Here is a 20314-nt window from a genome sequence, read left to right as displayed (position 1 = left end):
TGCCTCCCCACAGTAAGACAAGAGGTCAACACAGTCTGCAGATTACCACCTTCTTCCCCTTTCCACCCCAACAGCCCTCGTCCCTGACCAGTGAAGCAGCCAGGGCCCAGCAGGAGGTTTTTGAGCCCAGAGGGCTCCTGTTAGACCAGGAACAAGGAGGGGATGAAGGACTGGGGGAACAACTTGAAGAAAGTGTTCCCCATTACAAGCTGCCATCTCCGTACCTCATGACTCCCTGACACTGGCCTGTCCTGGGGGCTCATCACATTTTCCCCCTCCTCTGTCTGCTCCATGGCAGCTAATCAGTGACCCACTGACAGTCTCTGTCCATCACTCGTCTCTGCACGCAATGGGGTAATTAAACCCTGACCCTCCACTCCTTTTATCCATTTCCTCTGCGCAGTCACTCCCAGAAACAGGAGAGGTGAGGGCGTGCTGTGGAGGCTCCTGACCCAGCCTCCAGCTGTAATGAGGATGTAAAGCACATGAAAGACCCACTGAGAGAAGAAAGATACTGAGGGGGCAGCCAAAGAGGTATTGAGTAGTACAAATCTTCCCACAGGCTTACACTGAGCTCTGCTGACTTACCTCCATCAGGGACTTTTGTAAACCTTCAGCTCTTTATCACCACACCTACAGGTTGTCTAGCATCTTTTCCCTGCCCTGTCATACCGACAGTAAACCCACTCCTCCTCTATGTGTCCTCAGGGCAGTTCTAGAAGGGGGTGTCCAGCTCAGGTGAAAACAAAGCCTTCCAGGAGCCTCACTACATCCATCTCTGGGCTTGCTTCCCCACATTACAGCCCAGCTTGGTTGATATGCCCCAACCAAAGCTTCTGGTGTGAACCCATTACCTCCAATGGAGCTAAGCGCAGTGCCTCAGCCCTGGCACATGAAGGTTTCCTCATTAAACACCTGCAAAAGGGCAGAGGGAGCTCTCGGTAGCAGAGTGCACCCCACAGAGCACAGCGGATGGATGCAGGAGCTGGCTGGTACCTGGTGATACTGCTTTTGCCTGCATGGTGGGACAATGAAGGATGCATCAAGTGACAGACCGGAGTCACAAATTGTAAGGAAGTTATTTTTATATTTTTCCCTTTTTTTTTTTTTTTTTTGGCTTTCTGGCACTCCACAGAATTTATTACACGGATTGATAAAAAGCCAGAAATGATGCTGAGCAACTCAGACTCTGCTTCCTGCTCCCTACCCCAAGTGGGGAAGCTGCCTCCCTCCCACTCATGAGCAAGAAGGGCTGGGGCCACCCGGGGAAGGGCATGACGGGTAAAGCAATGCCCCCTGAACAATTAAGCACTGTCCCAGGCACTGCACACCCTTGTCCTGGGAACAAAAGAGTCACACACAAGAGACCTGACTGTGAAGCCTCCATCCGCTTTCATCACTGACCCCCGGGGCAGTCAGGGCACAAGGTCAGCCCACTTAAACTCCAAACTCAGCCAGAAATAGAGCTGGGAAGTGGGCAAGGGTGGCCAAGTGCAGGGGTCCCCAACCATTTGAGGGGTTCTTTGACTGAGCCATTTCATTTCATCAAAGACACGTTTTTTTTCTGGAAGGAAAAGTGGAGAGCAGTGGGTGTGAAGGGAGTAAGGGGGAAGCAGAGTGTTCACCGTGAATTATGACCACTCTCAACAACAGTCTTTTACATTATGGAGGTGAGGAGAGGATGGGGTAATTGGGCATGTTAGACCCATGCATAATGAGGGCAAATCTCTGCCTCTTTCCCACCCTCCACCCTGCCACTGCTCAGGAGATGTGGTCCCGCTCGATATTCCACTGTGGGGCTCAACACCCTGAGGGCTTAACCCAAGGACTATGAGCTTTGATACTGCCTCTCCAGACTGGCAGTCCTCTTGGGATGGGCCATAGCCTGTGGACATGCCCCTCATGTGAAAAGGCTGAAAGTTGCCTTAAAAATCAAAGCCAAGCCAGGGCTCATGCTTTCCACCTGCAGGGGCTCAGGAAACCCACCAGGCTTTAAGCTGCTGTTTTTTCAGGCTGTAAATGCTGCCTTTGCATGTATTACTTTCATATAGGTGCAAGCTGGACCTTCTGGGGGACAGCACTAAGCAGTATATTAGTGGTAGGTAAGAACGGATACTCCTGAGACCTATCTCCTCAACTAGGAGAAATGGAGCTGGCAAATGAAGTTGCGAAGCCGCTGGCCATCATATTTGAGAAATCATGGTAGTCAGGGGAAGTTCCTGACGCTGGAAAAAGGGAAATATAACCCCCATTTTCAAGAAGGGGAAAATGGATGACCCGGGGAATTACAGACCAGTCAGTCTCACCTCTGTGCCTTGTAAAATCTTGTAGTAGATTCTCCTGGATGGCATGCTAAGGCACATGAAAATCAACAAGGTGCTTGGTGACAGCCAGCATGGCTTCACTAAGGGGAAATCCTGCCTGACCAATTTGGTGGCCTTCTATGATGGGGCTACAGAACTGATGGACAGGGGTAGAGCAGTTGATGTCATCTACCTGCACTTGTGTAAAGCGTTCGACACTGTCCCACACGACATCCTTGTCTCTAAATTGGAGAGACATCAGTTTGATGGATGGACCACTCGGTGGATAAAGAACTGGATGGATGGGCACACGCAAAGAGTTGTGGTCAATGGCTCAATGTCTGGCTGGAGACCAGTAACAAGTGGTGTCCCTCAGGAATTGGTGTTGGGACCGGTCTTGTTTAACATCTTCGTCGCTGACATGGACAGTGGGATTGAGTGCGCCCTCAGCAAGTTTGCCGATGACACCAAGCTGTGTGGTTTGGTTGATACGCTGGAGGGAAGGAATGGCATCCAGAGGGACCCTGACACGCTTGTAAGGTGGGCTGATGCCAACCTCATGAAGTTTAACCATGCCAAGTGCAAGGTCCTACACCTGGGTCGGAGCAATCCCAGGCACAGCTACAGGTTGAGCAGAGAAGAGATTAAGAGCAGCCCTGCAGAGAAGGACTTGGCATGTTGGTTGATGAGAAAATGAACATGAGCAGGCAGTGTTCGCTTGCAGCCCAGAAAGCCAACTGTATCCTGGGCTGCATCAAAAGGAGCGTGACCAGCAGGTTGAAGGAGGTGATCCTGCCCCTCTACTCTGCTCTTGTGAGACCTCACCTGGAGTATTGTGTGCAGTCCTGGTGTCCTCAACATAAAAAGGACATGGAACTGTTGGAACAAGTCCAGAGAAGGGTCACGAGGATGATCAGGGGACTGGAGCACCTCCCGTATGAAGACAGGCTGAGGAAATTGGGGCTGTTCAGCCTGGAGAAGAGAAGGCTGCGTGGAGACCTCATAGCAGCCTTCCAGTATCTGAAGGGGGCCTATAGGGATGCTGGAGAGGGACTCTTCATTAGAGACTGTAGTGACAGGACAAGGGGTAATGGGTTAAAACTTAAAACAGGGGAAGTTTAGATTGGATATAAGGAGGAAATTCTTTCCTGTTAGGGTTGTGAGGCGCTGGAATGGGGTTGCCCAGGGAGGTTGTGAATGCTCCATCCCTGGCAGTGTTCAAGACCAGGCTGGACAAGGCCTTGGGTGATACGATTTAGCGTAAGGTGTCCCTGCCCACAGAAGGGGGGTTGGAACTAGATGATCTTAAGGTCCTTTCCAACCCTAATTATTCTATTATTCTATTATTATTCTATAAATCTGTGGGGACAAAGTCAAGGGGGAATCAAATGTGTTTGTGCATATAATCAGTTTAAACTTAAACAGGGTAGATTTAAGTTAGATATAATGAAGAAGTTCTTTACTGTGAGGGTGGTGAAGCACTGGAACAGGTTGCCCAAGGAAGCTGCGGTTGCTCCATCCCTTGGCAGTGTTCAAGGCCAGGTTGGACACGGACTTGATCAACCTGGTCTAGTGGAAGGTATCCCTCCCCATGGCAGGGGGGTGGAAGTAGATGATCTTAAGGTCCTTTCCAACCCAAACCATTCTACAATTCTTTGTGGGATACAGTGCATTGACCATAGAACATTGTCCATTTCACTAGGCTTTTTCCCTCTAGATAAGCTTCTTATAATTCTAAATGTAGGAAATTTCAGAGGAAGGACAATTAAAACACACACTGGGAGGGGGGGGGGGGGGGGATGGAGGGGAGAGGTAAGTGCAAAAGAAAAAAAATAATGCAAAAAAAAACCCTGCTTTTCACATCAAAAATGTGAAATTTCACTAAGTCAGCCTGAATTCCAAAAGACAGTAATACTGTGTTCTCTGAAACTCTATAGGGCAAATATTCGGCGCTTGGTGCCCCCATGGGGAAGGATATCTCCACAGTGTCCAAATGTATTGAAGGCTCATCTCATTCTGGGAAGAGTTTGAATACAGCAGTGATATGATGTACAGGTTGGGAAATAAGCAGTCAGGTAATTTGTAGCGACGTTTTCAATGTTTCTCACCCCTTTCTCTGTGAGTTGGTAGCCCAGGATACAAGTGTTAACAGCAAACACCCACCCTGGTGTATGATAAACCACCCCTGTCTATGACTGTCCCCTACTTCACCTCAGTGAGGCTGCCACCACCTCCATCTCCCACCTACACCATCTAAAGGTCCCTGCAGTAGTTTGGAGCACGCAGCAGAAGTGGAGCAGCAACATGGAAGGCAGGCTGTGGAGTGGTGGGCAGGGAATACAGTCCCATACTTAGCCACTGAAAGTTCTCCCAAACCCAGACAACATAGCTGAAGTGATAGGAGTCAAGGAGAATGTTGTCAGCTCAGCGTTAGTTGCGTTGACTCTGACAACAGCAGCAGAAAAGCAGCCAGAAACACAAGATTCAGCAGAGAGCCAGTACAGAGAGATGCACCTGAGTGCCAAGAAGCTAACCAGTCATGCAATGTGTGATCTCCTCACAGATTCCTTATTACATGTGATGAAAGACAAGCAGAAGGCAGTTAAACTCGCAGGGCCTCGACTGCCTTTGCAGGGGTTGTCTATTTGAGGGTGGAAAAGTGTCTGCACTTGCAGACTGAGCCCTCCTGATCCAAGCTGTGTTGGTAGACTGAAAGCAGTGAGCCCAGGATAAAGCCGTGTTTCAAATTGTTGATGCAATGATTAATCAGACCTATTCTTGAAAATTAACAGCTTCCTGGGATTATTTTTTTTTTTACAGGTTAGCCTTATTTTTTTTTTTTTAATTTTAGGTAACCATTTTTGTCAGTAATTCATGATTTCTTCCTTTGGGAGGAGGTGATTAGCTGGATTTCCAATGCTGAGACAGACATGGCTTTAGGGCACACGCAGATTCATTCTCTAACACAAAGAGAATCCAATCAATCTGGGACATGTTAGTGCAACTGTACACAAAAGGCAGGGTCAGCACATGCATATAAAGGCCGATGCTTCAGGGAAGATACTGAAGGACACACACATGGAGCAGCACAAAGGCAAGGCACATCAGACCTATAGGTTTGGGCCTTGTCAGTGTCAGCAGGCCTGTTTTTTTTTATCATCTCAGGCCAGTTCTGCCTCTTGTATTTCTCTAATGGCAGGAGCTGCCAGGAAAGGAGTCATTCACTGCCTGTTCTTCTCCCCTCCAGCTCTAGTAGCAGAAGTGGACACAGGAGCAATGAGGTCCCGGGGCTTGTTTTAACGTTGCCCAGTCAGGCACAAGGGTCTGAGCAATCCCCTTGGGCACAACCAGCTGATTTATGTTATGCAGGTGTTCTCCTAGGCATGGGGGAAACTTCCCACCTCGTCCTGCAGTAAAATAGGAGAAATATCCCACCGTTGCAAACCCAGGCCACCTGAATCCAGGCTCCCTTCCTGCAGCAGAAGTTCTCAGCAGCGCCCACACGGTGGAGCTCCCCCTCAGAAATGAAGCCCAGCTCACTGGCCTGGTGGTCATCTCCTCGGGGTGATCTTGCAAAGCTCATGGGCACGAAGCAGGAAACAGCACAGGGACTGTGTGTGGGACTCCCAGGCCCTCTAACTCAGAGCATGAAGCATTCTGCCCTGGCACGGGACAGACAGCAGTCTCGATTTCTGCCTCTGCTGAAGATCTGCTGTTTGACATTGGCTTTATCAGCTCTTGTCTGTATCAGCTGTCAGCTTTGGGGAGGGTTCTGTAAGGTTTCCTCAGTGTTTGGCAGTGTCCAGCTAGCCAGGGGCTGGACTTCAGAGGGGCTGCACTGTAACTGTATCACAAATATCTTAACCCCTAGTTGCCAATGGCAAACTTACACACTCTGAGGAGGACAGGGGGAGAGATTTTTTAAAATGCATTCCAAAGTAAGTATTCTAAGAAGAAGAAAGTTATGGACAGTTGTTTTGATCCAATAATTTGAAAGAGATCCAAGAATTACACAGGAAAACGTTTCCAGGTGTTGCAGGACCACAGCATTGTAGAAACTGTCCAGTTAAATTTTCACTGTTTCTAGGAATGGATATTCCCTGATTTCTCTGGGCTGTTGTAACAGTGCTTTCCCACCCTCAGAGTGATGGTTTTGTTCCTTTTATTGCACCAGAATTTCATGATGCAATGTGCAACCTTTGCCTCTTGCCTTTCGCTGTGCGAAAGTCCCAGGAAGAGCCTGGCTCTGTCTTCTCTGTATCATCCTCAGTTACAGTCAAGTGATGTTGCACTGCTGAGCCCCAGTGAGCTCTTCATTTGCAGAGATCAAGGTCTGGATCATCAGTTCTAGTGCTTCACCAGTGTAAAACCCCTGTCACCATCGAGGGCCAGGATGTCAATATCTTTGGAGAGCTCCCACCTGAAGGAATGCAATTCTCATTTGGCTTCCCTTCATAAATAAATAACCTCTTAGACCCAACACTTCAAAGCAGTTACTAATAACATGCTCTTGCCCTTGTATGCCAGCACTGTGGGTAGCTTCAGTCAGTGTTTTGATGCATACAGTTCATGGAGCTGCACACTGCAAACACTAACCACCCTCTCAGTCAGCAAGTGAAGTCATTGTCATCCGCCAGTCCTTATTCCTGGTCACGAAGGAGTTTTCAGTTCAAAGAGTGCAATTTTCTTTCTTTTTTTCCCTTTTTTTTAATCTGTGTCAGTAAGCCAGACTTGGCAGCCGGGTAATTGCTCAGAAGCAGCGGCTCAAGAGATGACACATAACACAACAGGTGATCACATTCTTCTGGGAAATCGAAGCATTCTCCCAGTGATGGTGCTATCTCGATGGAGGCATACAATTCATCCGAACACCTAACCACAACTCCATCACACACACTGCAAAGGAGAAAACCACGCAGAAGCTTGGTGATCCTGCCATACACATCGCAGCACAGTGCGTTTGCATACAGCTGTGCTGACTGGCTTCCAATTCACTGCTTCCACAGGTCACCGCTGGCCTGCCAGCTGTAGAGGCGATTGTGCCAACCAGTTTCAAAGCTCTTTGTGTCCCCACTGTCAACTGAATCATCAGTCTGGGACGTGTTCACATTCACAAATGTCTTTATGAATAAATGCGCCCTTCCATGGGTACTGGGCATATTTGTGCAGGGTACATCACCTTCCCTAAGCAACAGCTCTGTCTTCTTCCAAGTGCAACAGAGCATCTTTTCCTTGAGGTGGGAACACTTTGGATGCCCCTCCTGGTGACTGAACAGCTGACAGCTCACCAAGATCCGCTAGTAAGAGCTGCAGGACAAGCCACGGCACTCCTGTTTCATGCTGTGCCACAAAACCTGTTCAAGTCAGCGCTTCCCATCTGCATTTTTCAGCTGCTGCCACCGTTGCAGCTCCCCCTCTGCCACCTACTGACACAAAGGCTCTGCCTCACAGTTCCCTGCGTTTGGACTCTTCATCAGGGAATGCAGCAATCGGAAAAGAGGTAATGGGTTCAAACTGAAACAGAGGAAGTTCAGGTTAGATATAAGGAAGAAGTTCTTTACTGTGAGGGTGGTGAGACACTGGAACAGGTTGCCCAAGGAAGTTGTGAATGCACCACCCCTGGCAGTGTTTAAGGCCAGGTTGGACAGAGGTTGTCATGGTCTTCTGAGTTGTCCCTGTTCAGGGCAGGGGGGTTGGAACTGGATGATCTTAAGGTCCTTTCCAACCCAAACCATTCTGTGATTCTATAACTCAGAAACCTAAAGCGGAGTTGGACGTAGCCCAAAACCTGAGCTGGCAGCTGCAGGCCCGGCTCCACCATAGTGCCCAGCCTTTCCTCTCCGCACTTTTGTGGCCTCCACACGACACACCCGGAGGACACTTCCTCCGAGGAGCAGCTCCCTGAGTCAGCCGCACCAGAGGAGGATGTGCGGCAGGAGAGAGGCCAGCCCTTTCCTTCTTGTCCCCTTCCCCTTACCGCCTTCCCTCACACCACAGGACCACCGCCACCGTTGCTCGCCGCTCCCAATACGGCGTCAGGAGCGGGCTGGCCCCGCCCCCGCGGGTCTCCGTCTCCACGGCAACGCGGCGCCAGCGGAGGGGGCGGGCTTACACCGGGCTCTTCCGGGCTGGCCCCGGCGGTGACGTGTCGGCGGGGTGACGGCGCCGGGCGGCAGGTGGCGGCGGGGGCCGCACGCCGGGCGGCCACTTTCGGTGAGCACGGGGACCCTACCCCATCACAAGCACCCCTCTCAGGGCCGAGCCCCGCCGTTGTACCGGCGGCGGTGCCGGTGATCCTCATCCCCACACCGAGCCCTGTCAGGGAGACACCCCCCTAAATGGTCGCGCCGGTGCCCGGTGTACCCTCCTCCCCCGCTCTGAGGGCTGAGGTATCGGGCCTCCGGGAGACCCCGCTGCTGGCCACCAGCCCGGCCCGGTGAGAGGTGCGAGGCCGCTGGCAGGAGGGGTGCGGTGTGGCGGGGTGGTGCCGGTGAAGCCCTCCTCGCCCGTTGGCGGCCGGTGGGGTTGGATGAGTGATAACTGCATCCGGAGGCCGCTGCAGCGGTGTGGGGCAGCGTCACCGGGGCTTTGATGCTGCCGAAGGATGAGCAGAAGCAAAGCGTGTCGCTAATTAGTGCCCAAATTAGACAGGAAATGAAATGGGGGCTTGGGGCGGGGGGTATAGAGTCATAGAGTCATACAATGGTTTGGGTTGGAAGGGACCTTGAAGCTCATCCAGTTCCAGCCCCCTGCCACGGATAGGGACACCTCACCCTAGACCAGGTTGCTCCGAGCCCTATCCATCATTGCTTGTTGGCACCAACATCCCACTCACACTACCAAAAAGCCCGTGAGGAAAACAAGTCTCCATAATGGTGCTGCTAAGGCACACAGACATACCCATCTGAATGAGATGGCAGATTGGTTTTAATCACAGCCACTTACACATGCAGCTTTTTGTGAAAGCAGCTTGGGAAAAGCTTTGCATAGCCTCCCAAGGTAAGAGGAGAACGCCAAAAAGTAGAACATCAAATAGACTTCATAACTTGATATGAATCAAGAACAAAATTGAGATGTGTAATGATGAAGGGGATAAAGCTCTTAAGTATCTTTAGCAACTGTGTTGCAGGTAGAGTGTGTGGAGAAGCAGCTTCCAGAAGGGACCACATTTTGTTCTGTGCTTTGGAAACACTGTGCGGAAAGCACATATGTGGGTTTTGAAGCAGGTGTCATTCAAACTTGAGGACTTTCTCCTGTCTCGTTCAGAGCAGAGAATCAGTGACACTTGACATGTTTTTCAGCTTTGGTACAAGAACAGAGGCCATGGTGTGACATTGAAAAAAAGACAAACAAAGAAGGGCGCTGGCAAGGGTGATGGTTGATTCTCTGCAATTTTCTGTTAAGGTCACTGGTTTACCGCGGTTTATTCTGTTCTTTCTTCACAGGGAGTTTGGAATAAGCAGTTTCAGACAAAGGCTCTGCTTAACCGAAACAATGTTTGCAGATTTGGACTATGATATTGAGGAAGATAAGCTGTGAGTATTTTGCTTATCTTTCCCTATTCTTTGTTAACACTAGAAATAGGCTTTGCAACCAAGACCTTGTGGGAGTGGATAAATTTACCTGCTCCTGATGCTCTGTGCTGGAGAGTCAGTTTTGCTGTTCATTCCTGATTTCTTGCTTCCCCTGGAGACTGGGGATGGCCATTGCTGTGCTGCTGAGCAAAGGAGACCGTGTTCTGTTGCTCTGGGGTAACTATTCTGCATTCCTGATTGTAAAGCAGTGCAGAAAAACCTGCTGGAAATTAGTGACCTTAGCCTGAGGAAAAAATGTCTATAATGGAGAATAGCAGGCAAGAAGAAGTGGACAAAAACTCAGGACTTCTTGGGTCTGTAAGGAGAACACCACTGGCATTCCCTGAGCAAGTAAAAGATTTGATGAGATCAACAATGAATTTAACGTGTAGCACTTGTCTTGAATTTCATTTATGCTGTGCAAGTTTTCCTCTCACTCCAGCACTATGGCCCATGCTGTTAGAGTTTATGGCAGAGGTAAAGTTTTCAGTTTGTATCAGCCAGAGCTGTTTCATACGCATGCAGCTCTGCCTACCATGTTCAGTTATTCATCTCCCTCTCTCTCATTACAGGGGGATTCCCACTGTACCTGGGACAGTGACCCTGAAGAAGGACTCTCAGAACCTGATTGGGATCAGCATTGGGGGAGGAGCACAGTACTGCCCCTGTCTCTACATTGTCCAGGTGGGCACTCAGGGAGGAAGAATAAACCATCTGTGTAAAACAGTTTCCATCTCAGAGATGGAAAGCATGGAGAGTCCCATACTATTTGTTTTCCTCAAAGTGGGAGACATCATCTCACTTCCCAGTGAATAAGATTTCCTTGCCCTAGTACCTAATGGGTATGTAAGAGACTTCTGAAATTATCCTTCTTGGAGAGCACGTTAGAATTCACAACTTTCTCAACGTGAAGAAGTCATATGCTTGATGACGTATGTCTTGGAGGCAAGAACTTCCTGAGGGAACTATATTGTCAGCCTGCCTCTTCACTATGAAAGGGGAAAAACTGCAGCTTCACCATGCACAAAATCCAACTGAGTTAAATAGGAGGAATATAATTGTCTGGGTTTTTGTTCACTAGCCGTGTATTCACCTTCCTCTTCCTCTTGATTCCAGACTATCTGTGCTCTTTCTCCTCTCCACCAGGTATTTGATAACACTCCTGCAGCCTTAGATGGCACTGTAGCAGCTGGTGATGAAATCACAGGAGTGAATGGGAAGTCCGTCAAGGGAAAAACCAAGGTGGAGGTGGCCAAAATGATACAGATGGTAAAGGTGAGAGGTAGGAGGGGGCCAGGGGAGCTTCTGGGTCATAGTTTACAGTTTATTGTCCATTGGTAAAGGAATCCACTGCTGCTTGCTTCCAGCACAGCAGTTTGGGATTTGCTCTTTCTACAGGGAGAAGTGACAATACACTACAACAAACTTCAGGCCGACCCAAAGCAGGGCAAGTCTTTGGATATTGGTAAGACTGGTTTCTTTCTCCTTATAGTGTTAAAATTACATGGATGGGTGAAAGACTGGTCCGAGCTAAAACCAGAGTAAAACTTGGGTTCCATTCTTCCTCTTAAATCAGTCATTTTCAAATGGATGCTGTCAAAGAGAATTACAGGTTTAGAAAAAGAATCCTTGCCTTGCTTCTTGGAATAGTCTTGAAAGGTGAGGCATGACTTGTTGCAGGGGGCTTGTTTCTTTGTGTTTAGCATGGATGGTAAAACAACTAGGTAATAATTTTATTTATTTTTAATACCTGTAAGTCATGGTGACTATTGAGATTTTCACAGAAATGAGGTACGCAGAAATGTGTCTGTTGGAAAGTACTGGTTGCAGTTTCTCACCTTGGAAGACAGTGGTGAAACACACCTATCTGCACTGAGTTTTGCACAACCATAAACTTTATAGGAGAGGAGAGAGGCTTATTTCTAAAACAAAGCTTGTATTTTGAACTAAGTCTTCACGGTTGTCTCCTTTATATGGTTACCTTTCTGGCTTTCCTAAAAGAAATGTATCTATTCTTTTTGCTTTCATTTATTTTTATGGTGATTAAGGCGCTAATGAATTGCAGGGGTTCAGGAAAATCATGAGGAGTGAGATGGATTTCTGGGGAAAGTGTGGTGAAAATGTGGCATTTTCCAGAGATGCTGGACACTGGCTTCAGCTGAACTCTTGGTAGCTGCAGGCACTTGGCACCCCTGCAAGTTTGCCTCTAAATAAATGTAGCTAAGTCATCTGATTCTGCAGAGGTCGTTAACTGTCTCTAGTAATTTCCAGGATATAACCACCCAGGACAGAAATTTATTCCATCAGGAGGTGACAAAAGGGTTTAACTGAGATCCAAAAGATAAAAGCAAACAAAGGGATAACTTTGATCCATAAATTCTGTCTTGCTTTCAGCCTTGTCTCCTGACTTCAGTTAAGTAAACCAGCAAGTAGCATAAGCAAAGTTTAGTTCCAAGTATCAGGATAGGTGATTTACAGTGAAGTTATTGACTGGAATAGTCTTCCAAAAGAAGTGCTGGAGCTTTATTGATTGGAGTATATAGGATGTGAGAGGAGAACAGATAGACAAGATAGCAGATGTGCTATACACAGCTGGATTGAAAATCTAGTTTCTATGTAGGTGGGTTGTTTTTTTTCTTTTTCGCTTGCTACCTCAATAGTGAGTTAAGTTCAGTTTATTCAATGCCTGAGAAACCAGTGAAGTATGTTAGTGAGCTTTTCATGCCCATGGAAATTACCCTGATCCTGGTTTGCAACTCTCTTTTGGCCTATAGTATTGAAGAAGGTAAAGCACCGGCTGGTAGAGAACATGAGCTCAGGGACAGCGGATGCCCTGGGCTTAAGCCGAGCCATACTTTGCAATGGTAAGTATTGTCCAGGAGGACATTTTCTTAAGGAAACACTTACCCTGTTGTGCTTACCTGCTCTTTAATGTTACTTGCATGGCCCGTATGATTCCTTCATAATTCTTCCCTTCTGCTTTGCCTCACTGTTGTGATTGCCTCTGCCCATCCTGAGTGATATATCCTGTCACTGGGGCCATTTATGCTAGCTAGGGTCAAATTAATTTAAAGTGGGGAACCACTTAGCGATTGCCAATAGGTGGTGACCCCACACTGTAAAATAAGTTTGCAGTGGTTTTAAAAGCTTCCCATGGTGGGCCAGGAGACAGGCATTAAAAGGTGAGGGAAATTTGAACCAGAGGCATGAAACTTCTTCCAGTTGATCGGTCTTAACCATGCAATGGATTTGACTGTTCTAATTCTGTATTCTGATTCTTGTTTCCAATTAGATGGACTAGTGAAGAGGTTAGATGAGCTGGAAAGGACTGCAGAGTTGTACAAAGGTAAACAGCTTCTTCCATCAGACACCAGAGGGGGGAGAGGGATACCTCCGTTATGGTGCAGTGAAATGACTCGAATGCTTTTTTCTGGCTTCTATCACAGGCTTGACAGAGCACACCAAGAGTCTTCTCAGAGCTTTCTTTGAACTATCCCAGACGCACAGAGGTAAAGAATCTTGAGTTTTAGCCAGTACTTAGATGTACGGTTCCCTTGCTCAAAGAAAACTGAGTGTTGTGGAAATGAGCTGGGAAGGGCTGCTCTCTTGGCATTGGCGGTCTTACGCATGGGACATGGAAATAATGCCTTGAAGACCTCTGGTCTTTAGGAGGCAAGATTCTTCTCCAGGGTCAGCTTCTTCTTTCATGTGTTTCTATTTATTACCCTCATCCAGCATTTGGAGATGTTTTCTCTGTCATTGGTGTACGGGAGCCGCAACCAGCTGCCAGTGAAGCCTTTGTGAAATTTGCTGATGCCCATCGCAACATTGAGAAGTTTGGGATTCACCTTCTAAAAACAATTAAGCCGGTAAAGAATATAACCATAGGAGTACAGGGTCTGGAGAAGAGGGGAACCTAGAAAGACAGAAGCCTGTCTTTGAACGTGTGATCTTAAAGATCATTCATTGTGGTAAAAGCTGTTGTTGCTTTCCTTCAAGGAACTCTCTTCATAAAGAACCTAAGAGGTAGTGTAGCGAGTATATCAATCTTGTCCCTTTGACTTTTGCACATGAGTATATTCCTCTCATTTTCTTTTGAGGATGAGGGGATAGTTTGATCAGTATAGACTTTAGAGCCCTTTCCCTGATATTGGTACCCATACTTAAAAGATGTCACTAAATGTAAAAGAGTTTAGATAAACAGACCAGGAACAACTGAAGGATTTTGATCAGTATATGTAAATTAGAGTCTCCAGGGGATCTGTCCACTTACTTTAGTAAAGAGAGGATTAGATGTTGATTTGGGCACAATTTTCAGTGCCATATTGAATGGACAGCACAGGGTAGTGGGCCTTTGAATCAGGGAGGGTGGTTTCCAGGACCAGTTGAAACAAGATGAGTTGAAAGAAGGTGAATTCAGGCTGGAAGTGAGGCATGCATTTCTGAGACTCGAACTACTTGCCCGTGACAGTAATGGATGCTCTAACTGTGATAATGATGAGTCAAGATCAAACATTTTCTTTCAGATGTGCTCTAGTTCAAAAAAGAGTTAACTCGAGTCAATCTCATGACCTGTGCTGATTCGAAGGTTGTACTTGATAAAATGTAGTCATGCTTTTTGGTCATACATTCAGCAACAGGATATTTCCTTTGCAGATGCTTACTGACTTGAATACGTATCTGAATAAAGCCATTCCTGACACAAGGCTGACTATCAAAAAATACCTGGATGTCAAGTTTGAATATTTGGTGAGCTGCTTGCTTGCTTTTTAAATGCTGGTTGAAATTAAGTTTTGTGGAATCATAGCCTGACTTCTTGGACTCCCCAAAAAGCTCTCCAGTCCACATTTTTCAGATAGTTTTAGATTGTTCTTCATTAGCTAAAGTAAGTAACTGTCAAGGCATAATTGCTTTTATTTAGAGCATGCCTTTTATTTTTTCTCTTCTCTTCTACTCGCCCCATGTTTTCTGCACCCAAAAAGCATGGGGTTGTTAAGTGCATCTGTTCTATAACTGTAGGACTCTATTTTCTTTTACCAGTTGAGAGAAGTATTTGGAGCTGCAGCCCTAAGGCAAGTGAATATGGCAGCATCTCTTCCCGCTTCAGTCCTTCCCACAATTCATCTGTTTTTTTCCTTTTTCCCTCCTTATTTACTCCCTGCTCATACTTTTCTGGTATTGTGTTTTCCCAAACAGTAGATGAGCACAGGATTTTTCTCTTACTAGGGTATACTTATCTAAAGTATTTGCTCCTGTAATATAAATATTAAGCACCTTCTTTCTCCCCCGCCGTTTTCTCTCATCTTTCTCCACACAGATTTGCTTTCCACTAGGGATGTTTAATATACTCTGATCCCACTGTGCTGTCCCCAGAGCCCCTAGCTGTAGCATTGAAGGAAGACTTGAATTGGTACAACTGTATAGCTATGGGTGATGATGAAATCACTTCTAGTTTTTAATATTTCCTTCTGTTTTAAATTCTGTAAAGTCTTACTGCCTGAAAGTCAAAGAGATGGATGATGAGGAGTACAGCTGCATTGTGAGTACCACCACTGTAACAATGACAACTGCATACTCTCTTTGTGCAGCTTCCCTATACACACTGCCCTGTAATTGTAAAATAGCTCCTGTTCCTGTTTGCATGAAACTAGTGAACGCATCCTAAGAATTACACACATTTGTTCTTAACATTTTAGAAACTGGAGATCTTTAAATGCTATCTGGGGAACACTGTCATGAATCACTAGCGCTGTGGAATAGCAGAGGGACCAGACATCATCTCTGCAGCTTGTTTGCTCAGTGGTTGCTTATCTCAGTGTTTGAGTAATATCAGCGTATGTAAGGAGGATTAAGGTGTTATTTTCATAGATTCCATTTGTGTGTAGTGTACAGCTTATAATTAAGTCTGGACTTGTTTCTGAGAAATGGAGGTTGAGCTGCTTCGCAGCAAAATGCATGTGAATAGTGCATTTGTAGTTGAAGAAAATTGATTAAAGGATCTCTCTTAACAATAGGGCGTTTAGGGGCTTATGACTGTAATCCTTAACAGCTCTGTTTAAGATAGCTAAAGGTATCCCCTGCATGAAGGGGGTGTGGAACTATATGATCTTAAGGTTGTTCCAACCCTAACCATTCTATGATTCTGTGACTATATGATTCTATGTCTGGATGCCCTGCCTTAAAGTAAGATATTGTTTTTTCCTAGGTATTGATCTCAGAGCAGGGATTTGATTGTTTGGAATGCCTAGTTCCCAGTGCCAGGAAGGAATAAAACTTTCCTAAGATAACATTTAATTGTATCTTTCCTTGTAAATGGGAAGGAAAGAATCCCAGTCTTGACCAGCAGAGTAACATCTTTGGGTTTTGGAGCATGCAGCGTGCATTATCAAGCCATAGTCTGTAATATGGATTTTTATGTAGTTATGTTTACTGATGCAAGAGAAGAATGCTGTTCTGCTGACAGACCTAACCCCTGTCTCTCAAAACTATTTTGCAGGACAATGTATCGGTCCCTCCCTACTGTTTTCTAGTGTTGTGTCTGGATGGTTGTAGATACCACAGGGTTCTCTGTGTAGATGTATAATATGTTACGCAATCCATATAGAATCATAGAATAGTTTGGGGTGGAAGGAACCTTCAAAGGTCATCTAGTCCAACTCCCCTGCACTGGGCAGGGGAAGCTTGCAGAGGAGGTCAGAATTTTATGTCTGATTGATATAAATTAATATATCCTTCAGCTCTTAGACTCTTGTTCACAGTGCTTGTCTTAATAGTTCACATAAGAAGCCATACCACTTTTCCAGGCTGAGTTGAAAGGTGCTGGTCCTTTTTGCTTTGCACAGTAGTGATGTTTTTCGTTACTGTGGCTGGTGTGTATTTGGCCTTCAGAGTGGCCCCACTGACTGCCAGTTGTTGACCTGGCTCAGTGTTCCTCATGTTTTGTGCTTCCTGACTGCAGTTGCAGTGATCCTGAGAGGGCTATAATAACCCAAAAGCACTGTAAGTCCACAACAGCCAACAAACTTTGCATACAAGGTGTCCCTGCCCATGGTAGGGGGGTTGGAACTAGATGATCTTTAAAGTCCCTTCCAACTCAAACCATTCTATGATTTTATGATACAAGCACTGTTGTGGGAGTCTCTAAAATGGTGCTGTGTTTTTGGCAGGCTCTGGGTGAACCCCTCTACAGGGTCAGCACTGGGAACTATGAATACCGCCTTATCCTGCGCTGCCGGCAGGAGGCTCGCACGCGCTTTGCCAAGATGAGGAAGGATGTGCTAGAGAAAATAGAGCTCCTGGACCAGAAACATGGTGAGTATCGCTGCTGTGGCCACCCCCTGAAAGGGTCGTGCAAACGTGGCTTTGGCCTTTGTGCCTCTCCTTCATCTCAGCTTGGAAATCTTTACTAAAGAACCTTTTTGTGGCTGTGCCTGAGGCATCCGCCCTCAGGGGACAAAAGGGATTAATGCTTAGGAGACTGTATCTAATGCTGTGAGGGAGGCTTGATCACAGCCTTCTCTCGGTCTGGGAAGGGGGTTTTCATGCACCTGACTTGTTCCCAACATGTCACCACTACAGTGCAGGACATCGTGTTCCAGCTCCAGCGTTTTGTCTCCACCATGTCCAAGTACTACGACGACTGCTATGCCGTGCTCCGAGATGCAGATGTCTTTCCCATTGAGGTGGACCTTGCCCGCACTACTCTCAACTACGGGCAGAAGGACACATACACGGACGGTGCAGAGGAAGAAGAAGGAGGAGAAAGCGAGAGAGAGGGTAGCGGGAAGGAACAGGCAAATGGTGAAAAGCTCATTGATGATGCCTGAGTGGCCAGAGGAGAGACTTTGCAGACTGTTATAAATGTCTGTTTCACATAACGATTCATCCTCTGAGATTTCTGTGTATGTCCAGCCTGGAATTCCTCCTCTGCTTTGGGTGGGGATAGCTGGTTGGATCAGTACCAACCTCTGCTTTCTCCTCTCTTCCTTTGCTTGTTTGCCTGGATATTCCTTTTACTCCTAGAGATTCCTGCTGCCCAACTTGAATACTGAGGTGTGGGGAGGAAAATCCCCTCCCACACCACCATGTGACCGTGTGCAGGCAGGACATTGCCGAGCATAGAGGGCAGCAACCACTCCCCTCTGTCTTATGGAGGCCACTTAAACATCTGGAGATGGTTACAAATGGCATGAAGAGCCCCTTTCTGTCCTCCCCTTGTGGTAGGGGAAGCTGTTGGCACCAGCATTGTTTTCTTCATCCCAGTGCTCACTGTCTCCAAGCTTCCCATTCTCTGGCCTGTTTTGAGCTACTTCTGTCTCTTCTGTCCATCCCCGTGGGCTGCAGGACTGATTTCTGTAGGATGATCACTGCTTTTAAGAAACAGAAGTCCAAACTGATGTCTAGAAGTGGTGGTAGTACATGTGATCGGATCACCGTCCATCCAAGGAGCTGGGGGAAGCCCTCAAAGCAGGGGCTGATGGGAGTAGGTGTCTGGTATGCAGAGCTGCAGATGTAGGAAATCTCTTCCCCTGGCTTCCATCCTCTTCAAAGTCACTGAGCTCCTGCACAGCTGGCACTGTCTGCACACTCCATAGCTACAGCACAGGGCTAGAATCCTGTAGGATGTGGCTCTGCCCTTCCCTGTGGGAAGGAGGGACCTGGCTCAGGAAAGAGCCCCCCCTAGTCAGCAGAGATGCTGAGGTAAGAGTGCTTGTCTGTGGCAGACAGGTTCCTAGGAATGACAGCAAAGCTGCACCCATTTCCTTTCCATCGTTCTCTTTTCCATGTCTCCTTCATTATTGTATGGCTCTTCAGCTAGAGAGGAGAGACAGCCTCGTGGAGAGAGGAAGGCATGGCCTGTAGGCAGAGGCTTTGAGATTTTTTAGTGCAAAGCATGAATAGCATGCTGCTCCCCACTTTCCTCTCAGCACAGCCATTTGTGCTGCCCTGGGCCAGCCAGCACCAGTGGCTGACATCCCATTCCCAGCACAAGGAAAGGAGAGGAAGGAAGATTGAGGTAAGTGAGGCTGCATCTTTCCTCCTTCCTTTTCTCTTCTCCCTTTGTCCCTGTGGGCTGATCCCAGATGCAGATTAGCACTTTCTGTTTTGGCAGACAGCACAACTGCCAGGAGCAGTGTGCTTCTCAGAGGCAAGGGTTTTCACTTCTGTCATTACATTCTAGTGGTAGTGAGAGAAGTTATTCGAGGGCATTAATTTATGATCGAGATGTTTGGTTTTCTGTGTTTTTTCTCTTTGATTGGTCTTTGGAGCTTTGTCATCTCTGTGTGTGCCTGGAAGAAAGCCATCCATGGTTAAGCTGTTCTGGAAGATTTCAATGGATTCTGTTGTACTGACTGTTGTCTCTAATAAAGAAAAATGTGACATTTCGTTTCCTGTCCTTTATGGGTTTTCTTTAGAGGTTTATTTGCACATCCCCTATTGGTTTTAATCTTAAAATATAGTGATGAGAAGATGGGTGTCATGTGCTGGCCATTCATGTTTTTTGCTCATACTGGTGGATAACCTCTGTGCCAAGCTATGATTGTCACTGCAGCACGTGTTTGTAGAGGAGAAAGCTTATAAATGCTGTAGCAAGGCCAGTCCTCCATGTAAGACCAGCGTGGCTTCCCAGGGGAGCACCAGCCTTGTAAAATCACCAGTTGCCTCAGTTCTGCCGGGTGGCATCCTTGCATACCTCTCCAGGGCCAGCTTCTCCATACAGCTTAGCTGTTGCATCACAAGCTTGAGCTGATGCTTAAGACCCTGATCCTCTTTCAGAGCTGTTCGTTATGCCATAATACGGAGCAGTTCAGAGGGACAGAGAAAACTGGCTTGAAAATTGCTGACAATGAGGAGTGGAAGGCAGCTTGGCCATGTTTTTTGCAACCTGACTGGTGGAGGAAGAGGTCTGGGGATCTTACAGCACTGTCTGTAGCAACATCTGGTACCCTGAGGGCTTTTATGTGGTTTGTGAAAAGATTTCAGAGCAGGAGGCTTAGTGGGGAACGTTGACTGGTGACAAGGAAACAGAGGCGACTTCGTTCCCATGACCTGCCTGGCTGACAAGGGCCTTGGACCACTGGGAAGATGTGAGCTGCCACTTTGAGGGGGTACTGGTGACCAAGGGAAACCAGGCCTGGGGGACAGGGGGTTAGGGTTGCTGGGAAAGCACTGCAGAGCGACTTGGTTGAGCAGAGCAGCGACAGTGATATTACCTTGTGGGGAGGGGGGAATAAGCTTGTGGAGCAGTGAATGAATGCCTGCAGTGCTCCATCACTCTTGCTGCTCCTTCTCTTTCTCCCAGAGCTTTGCAGCTGGGCTTTGTCATGAGGCTTAGTCTGATTTGGGATGTTTCTAAGTGGATTTGAATAGGAAGAAGCCCAAAGTCATGACTGTAACTGACCCGCAGTTGGAGCTGACAATAGTGGTGAGGCAGGG

The 20314-nt window shown here is 47.2% G+C and overlaps 1 protein-coding gene across 1 annotated transcript; it reads left to right on the top strand.

The window, feature by feature from the left end:
• The first annotated feature begins 9748 nt into the window (after positions 1-9748).
• Positions 9749-19264, top strand: PICK1 (protein interacting with PRKCA 1). Its single transcript, XM_057420459.1, has 12 exons — positions 9749-9838; positions 10450-10561; positions 11024-11152; positions 11276-11342; positions 12652-12741; positions 13170-13223; positions 13324-13386; positions 13613-13746; positions 14534-14626; positions 15366-15416; positions 17044-17188; positions 17456-19264. Exons 1-12 carry the CDS (start codon positions 9798-9800, stop codon positions 17701-17703), a joined length of 1227 nt encoding a protein of 408 aa, XP_057276442.1. The 5' UTR covers positions 9749-9797; the 3' UTR covers positions 17704-19264.
• The last annotated feature ends 1050 nt before the right edge of the window (positions 19265-20314 follow it).

This window comes from Pezoporus wallicus, unplaced genomic scaffold, assembly GCF_028554395.1.
Source record: "Pezoporus wallicus isolate ANWC-B61680 ecotype Strahan unplaced genomic scaffold, APGP_CSIRO_Pwel_v1 contig_2871, whole genome shotgun sequence".
Lineage (NCBI taxonomy): Eukaryota > Metazoa > Chordata > Aves > Psittaciformes > Psittacidae > Pezoporus > Pezoporus wallicus.
The sequence above is the reverse complement of the archived record's forward strand: the minus strand, read 5'-3'. Positions and strand labels throughout refer to the sequence as shown.